Here is a 6,317-nt window from a genome sequence, read left to right as displayed (position 1 = left end):
TCTCATTGCGTCGGCAAGTACGTAATCCATTTTAAACGAAACATAGTTATATGTAGATATGAAATATCAATATTTATCTATAATTTACGATTAATCAAATTAATATTTATGCGCGAAAAATACAATTTTAAGCGAATTTGTTCTATCACATGTTAATATAATGACTGACCGGGAAAAAAGAAAGAATTTATTCTTCCTCACGTGAACAGTTTTAGCCAGTCGGAGGTGTCTGGTTGGACGATACAGCTCGGTCTTGCTAGAAGACTCTCTCACTCTTATGTAGGCCAGAAATTTAAAGTGAGACGCGTGATAGCCCATCCGAATTACAACTTGAATGTCGCCCACGACAACGATGTCGCGTTGTTTCAAGTAAGTGCACACATTTATTAGGTATTTTCGATGTGATCAAAATATTGAAGTTTGTACACTTGATGCTATATTTATCACGCGAAATTATTATTATTTCTTATTCGGATTCAAATGCCAATTTTTTAAGCTCGATATATCTTTTCATGCCATGTACTCTGTGTTCTGTGTCGTAGCTGGAAAAGCGAGTTGATTATCACGATCACGTGAGGCCTGTGTGCCTACCAACTCCTACCACCAATCTTACACCTGGTACAGTTTGTACCGTCATCGGTTGGGGCAAGAAAAACGACACCGATTGTAAGTATTTTATTATTAGAAAAAAAAATATTGCGAAAATCGACGTATTATCTTTTTCGAGGTTTCAAAAAACTAGTTTGCTTAACTAACGAAAGATAAACACTCACGAATATTTATTAGAGACTGCACTTTCTATCTATTTATAATTGAAATTTTCAAAACGAGGGATAATTCCATAGTTTTGAATTAAATTCGCTTTGAATGTGAAATATGCGTATCTAAAATAAATTTTACAAACAATAAATATGGTTTAAACTTTTTAAGTAATTATAGAGAGCATAAATATGGTGTTACTCCTTTTTCGAAAACGAGCCCGATTGTTATTCTACTGCTTTTTCTCAGGGTCTGAATATGAGCCGGCCGTAAACGAGGTCGAAGTTCCTGTTATAAATCGAAGCCTCTGCAACATGTGGTTAACGCACAAAGAATTGAACGTCACTGACGGAATGATTTGCGCTGGTTATATGGAGGGAGGAAAGGACGCGTGTCAGGTAAGTTTTTTTTAATATTTATCTTGCGCGTGTGTTCCCCCAAACAACGAAAATTTTTATCTACATTGAGAAAAAAAATCGAGAATTTTTTGCAAATGTTATTGCTCGAGTATAATTACTTGATATTAATTATCGGGATATCTTCTACGAGAATTTGCGAAATATTGTCAAATTATCTAGTTCTATTAGTCTCTCGTGGGACAGTTCTAAACAAAAAAATGTTAAGTTATTTTCCATAATTATTTCTTGTAAATAAAAGATAATGCGAAATCACAAATTACTTTTCTCCTTCAAGGGCGATTCCGGAGGGCCTTTATTGTGTCGGGATAACAACGATAAAGAGAGATGGTTTGTCGGCGGTATCGTCAGCTGGGGCATAAAATGCGCTCATCCAAAACTGCCCGGAGTCTACGCTTACGTGCCCAAATACGTACCGTGGATCCAAGAAGAAATTTTAAAGTATTCCGAGATCGATAAGTGTAACGAAAAGGCGCAATCGTTCGAGTTCAACAAAACGAATATAACTGGACAATATCAAAATAACTGAAATAACTAAAATGGAAGTGAAAAGAAGAAGATGCACAGATTGGACTTTCGTATCATCTGACGAGGGGGGAAAATCCAAAGTAAATATATATGATCTATATCGTCTTAAACATCATTCACGGAAGATAGTATTTTCTACATATCTGAGAAGAGAAGAGAGAGCTGTGAGTATTAAACAAAGATCATCAATCTCGTCAATTGAATAATCACGGATGGCAGGATAAGAATCACGACGAGGGCAGGCAATCGTCAATGTTTGCCAAGCTTTGGACGATAAATGTCGATGGAGTGTGATCAATCTTTCCTCGTGTGATAACAATAAGATTGATTCAATTAAGTCGAGCGGGCAACCGTGGCAGGAAAAGTCCTTCTCATATCATGCTATGAATTACAATTCGCATGCCCGAATATTGGATATTTGCTCTATCGCAACTCTCTCATTGTCAGTCATAGCTCGTTCGACTACAAACACAAAGTTTCATCCCTTCGCGACTTTTCGTAAGAAGAATTATTTGATAAGCCATTCAAAGAAAAAAGGAGAACCAGATAATCGGAAACATATAGGATACACTACTTTACTTAAATGGAGCTGTATACGGACACCGTGGACGTTTGCGTACATAAGTTCAAATAAAATAAGCCATTTTCTAGAAAATTACTAGACACAAAAGAGAGGATCAACCATGCCGATGTGTGTACTTTTGGTATTGAAATAAGAAAACCCAAAAAACTCGAGGCTTTGTGCACAAAATAAAAATCACCGCATATGATGCGACAAAAAATATTTTGTATCGCTGCCGATTTTAGGACAGCTGTATATGAGCCACCAAGTGGTCGAAATTCTTGATTTAAAGGGTGTGCGTTTAACGGTGTTCATTGATAATTAACGTTTAATGGTAACGATATGAGTCGTTTTTTGAGAGCGGAATAAGCGATGTAAGTAATAATAGATTATACATATTTTAGGATTCACATGAGATGCCTATTTTATAACACAAAATTTTAAAATCTTACGTTTATAATCACACGGACAAAAAGTATATTAAGCAGCTGAATTTATCATTAAATATTTTATAAAGCTCTCTTATTTTCTGAAACGCGGAGGTAAATTCGGCAATCATAGAGAAGATCTGTGATTTATGAACAATTCTCATGGAAATAGGAGAGAATTGTAGACATTATTTTGAAATAGATCTATATTTGAATAGATTTTCGTTCATGTATTCTTATATTTCTGCGTAGAAAGAAAAGTGAGAAAAAGATTTTTCAAAAGCTTGTGATACACATACACAGAGATATCTTAATAATATCAGAAATTAATTTAACGAGTATTGTTAAGGTAAAGAAAAAAAACGTATTGAAAAAAAATGCGCAATATATATAATCGACAAACTGTATTTTTGTAAACGAACGAGTTAAGCGCACACCCGCTAAAAAAGAAAAATCGTACACGATTATTGCATGAAATGCGATCAGTGTGTACCGTCAGATAAATATTTTAAATGAAATATTACAGCATACGACAATATATCCTACGACAAGAACCGTCTATGTGCTTATCGATGTAAAAAAAAAAAAAAAAAAATAATGCATTGCAACGTATGTCTAGTTAGTTCTATCTATATTATATAATAATCGTGTTTATCGGAAACACGAGCCACGCATCTAAAGTTTACAGACGCATGTGTAAATATAGACGTAACAGAGACGTCTTGCATACTGTGCCTTCCTTTGGACACGATAAACGCTAAACAAATCGTTTTATTCGATATTTAATCCACATGTAAACACGAGGTGGACATCTCAAGGATGTGTTAACGTAATATACGAATCAGAGATGAACTGCCATGATAAAGTACTATATTAGCGCGTAACTTACTGTAAACGCTACTACGTATTCGGTGAGAAATAGCGTTGCAGTCTAAATGCTTATTTGTGTTCGTGTAATTTCGTTTATTTCGGACTTTCCAGCGTTTATCGTATCGAAAGGTACGGTATGCCAGAACTCTCTGATGTTAGGCTGAGCCAAACGGAAAAACGGGATAAATTTCTCACATTTACTACAATGAGTTTCGATATTTCTTGAGAACGTTGAATATTTTTTACTCATCGTTAGCATGTATATAAAAGACATTTTTTTTAATATTCGAAAAAAATGCACAGTATCTGAAACTTCCTGTGTATATATACACAGAAAGAAGTCTCAGATACCGTGAATTTTGTATAATATATTCATGAAGTTGATTAAAAAAAAAAATTTAAACTGAATTTTTTTTATACATTACAATAAATAGATTTTCAATTGATTATACTGCTGATAAAGAAAAAAAATAATTGCAAGTAAAAGGACGTTGCATAATCGACAGCATTGCTCAGCCTGTCATATTCTAATTCAATACGAAGTATTCGATACGTTTGCATCGAGCGTATCGAGCACTAAGTAAGTTGTACTTATAAAAGTCATTATACGTAATGTCACAATTTAAAGCATAGAGGCTTGTAGATTAGTGTTAGTAGACGGTGGCGGATTTTTCATTAGGCGCATTAGGAATATCATGGATGGATGGAAGAAATTCGAAATAAAGTTGCGTCTAAATAAAAGCCTCACAGGCCGAGATCCGCCTCTGTACGTAGGGCCTTCGTACTCGATAGACGTAAGAAACATGTTGACTGAATTCTAGGGACAATACTCTGCACCAGCACCTTTTTGATCTGCACACTCTAGGGAAATCGTTTTTCAATGAGTATACTTTATACAAGATGTGTATCGTTTACGGAATCTCTATAGGAGCCTTACTCTCTAACTGACTTAGACTTTTTCTAAGCGGCGAGACGAATAGCAGTATTGTTGGCCGAGATGACAATAATTAGTATCCAGCTTGGTTTATCTATGAGCTATATTTAATTATTTGATCGCTTGTTACTCTTGGGATGCAAAATTTATGCTCTAATTTTTCGTTAAATATGTTCCACAACAAGATTAAAGAGCCACTTTAAATAGATGGCCAAAAAATTACGAGATACAAAATATAATTATGCAAAAAGTAATAGTAGAGCAAATTTCAAATAAAGTATTTTAAAGCTCAAGAATTCAGCTTTAAAATTTCGTCAAGATTTATAAATTTAAACAATTAAAGCTGTTTTGAACTTATTTCTTATCATTTAAGAACAGGAAAAAAGCAACATATTTTTTGTTGTATTTTAATGAGATAGTAATGTTCTGTCCATTATTTATAATACTTATAAGTGATATTTGATAGAGAGCAGTTTACTTTAGATAAAAGAAAACATACATCCTTATAGTAAATTTATTTTTTGCAAATGCATTACATAAAGAAAGCCTTTTTTATTATTTACAAAAAAATATTGTGGTACTTCAAACATCTCAAAATGATTTTCTAAGACAAGAACTTATACAGACAATAAGAAAAAAAAAACGTTGGACAATAATGGTCTTCCTTAGTATCCAGACAACAGTTTAGTTGTAAAAATGGATAATATATTTAAATAACCGACAATACTGTGTGAGCAGACAATAAATAGAATTAGGAAATGTTCCATGATGGACAATAAATTATTTATTAAGAAATAAAATAAGGAATTATTTGTAAATTTAGAATACGAAAGTGATTAGTTAAATAATTAGAATATATAATTGTAATTCGGGGATGTATAGTCTATTAAAATTGTCCTCATAATATTACTGTAAGAGGTAAAGGTATATACTGCACATTCGCGGAGATTATTATTTATTATTCGGGGGTGCAAGAAAAAGAGCTAATATTTATATACGTTTTATTTTGCGTTACAAAATATTTTTTTACGGAATATATTCCGTATGTATATATTATACGTTATTTTCATATGTATTTGAAGAAAGATAAGATAGAGACAATCAGAAGTGGCAGTACCTTATTTAATTATTTGTTACATTTTATGTTAAATAGTATGCATTATTATACATAACATAATTATTATTATACAAATTATCATAATTATTATACAATTATTAACAATTATTATTTATCTATTATTACGATATTCTTGTAATCATCATAGATATGAGTAATTTATAATTTTTTTATCACATTTTCGTGTTGAGTTAAAAAACAGTAATTACTGCCAATTATAAAAAAAGTATGTATTTTTTCCATTTATATATTATATCCATATTACAAGTAACAGTTATTATTTTTTTATCTGCATCTTATATACATTTAGTTTTTATAAATTTTTGTATAAATTTTAATTTTATATATAAGATTAAATTTATTTTATATAATATTATTATCAAATTTTCATAAAAATATGATTTATATTTTATTTTTCATGAAACTCTATATTTATATTTTTCAAACATTTCATTACGTTATTAATATTTTTTAATAATTTATTGAGATAAAACACAAATATTTTTGATCGCAGGTGCGTAAATAAAATATTGTGATGAAGTGTAAAGTCAATGATTAATATTAGATATATGTATATTAAATATATATACATATATGTATTAATGAAAACATATATACACATGGATAATATATAAAGTGAAACTATAGCTAATATTATGTGTAATATACCGAAAAAATTAGTGTAAGATTTTATAGTTACAGA

The 6,317-nt window shown here is 31.2% G+C and overlaps 1 protein-coding gene across 5 annotated transcripts in view; it reads left to right on the top strand.

Annotated features, from left to right (window-relative positions):
- Positions 1-5,893, top strand: part of LOC145941559 (uncharacterized) — a 59,004-nt gene extending 53,111 nt beyond the window's left edge. For 2 of the 5 annotated variants that reach the window (XM_083047706.1, XM_083047704.1), the window contains exons 16-20: positions 1-17; positions 216-369; positions 543-666; positions 1,009-1,157; positions 1,453-5,893. The exon at positions 1-17 is cut by the window's left edge and continues 170 nt beyond it. In XM_083047706.1, coding sequence (XP_082903832.1) covers positions 1-17; positions 216-369; positions 543-666; positions 1,009-1,157; positions 1,453-1,704 — 696 coding nt within the window. In that variant the 3' untranslated portion in view covers positions 1,705-5,893. Of the gene's footprint in view, positions 18-209; positions 370-542; positions 667-1,008; positions 1,158-1,452 lie in introns of those variants that run through there. The other 3 variants (XM_083047705.1, XM_083047703.1, XR_014426182.1) reach the window with 2 other exon arrangements.
- Positions 5,894-6,317: the final 424 nt, after the last annotated feature.

This window comes from Prenolepis imparis, unplaced genomic scaffold, assembly GCF_030444845.1.
Source record: "Prenolepis imparis isolate NDT839.2.m4 unplaced genomic scaffold, iyPreImpa1.0 SCAF_10, whole genome shotgun sequence".
NCBI classification, from domain to species: domain Eukaryota; kingdom Metazoa; phylum Arthropoda; class Insecta; order Hymenoptera; family Formicidae; genus Prenolepis; species Prenolepis imparis.
The sequence above is the reverse complement of the archived record's forward strand: the minus strand, read 5'-3'. Positions and strand labels throughout refer to the sequence as shown.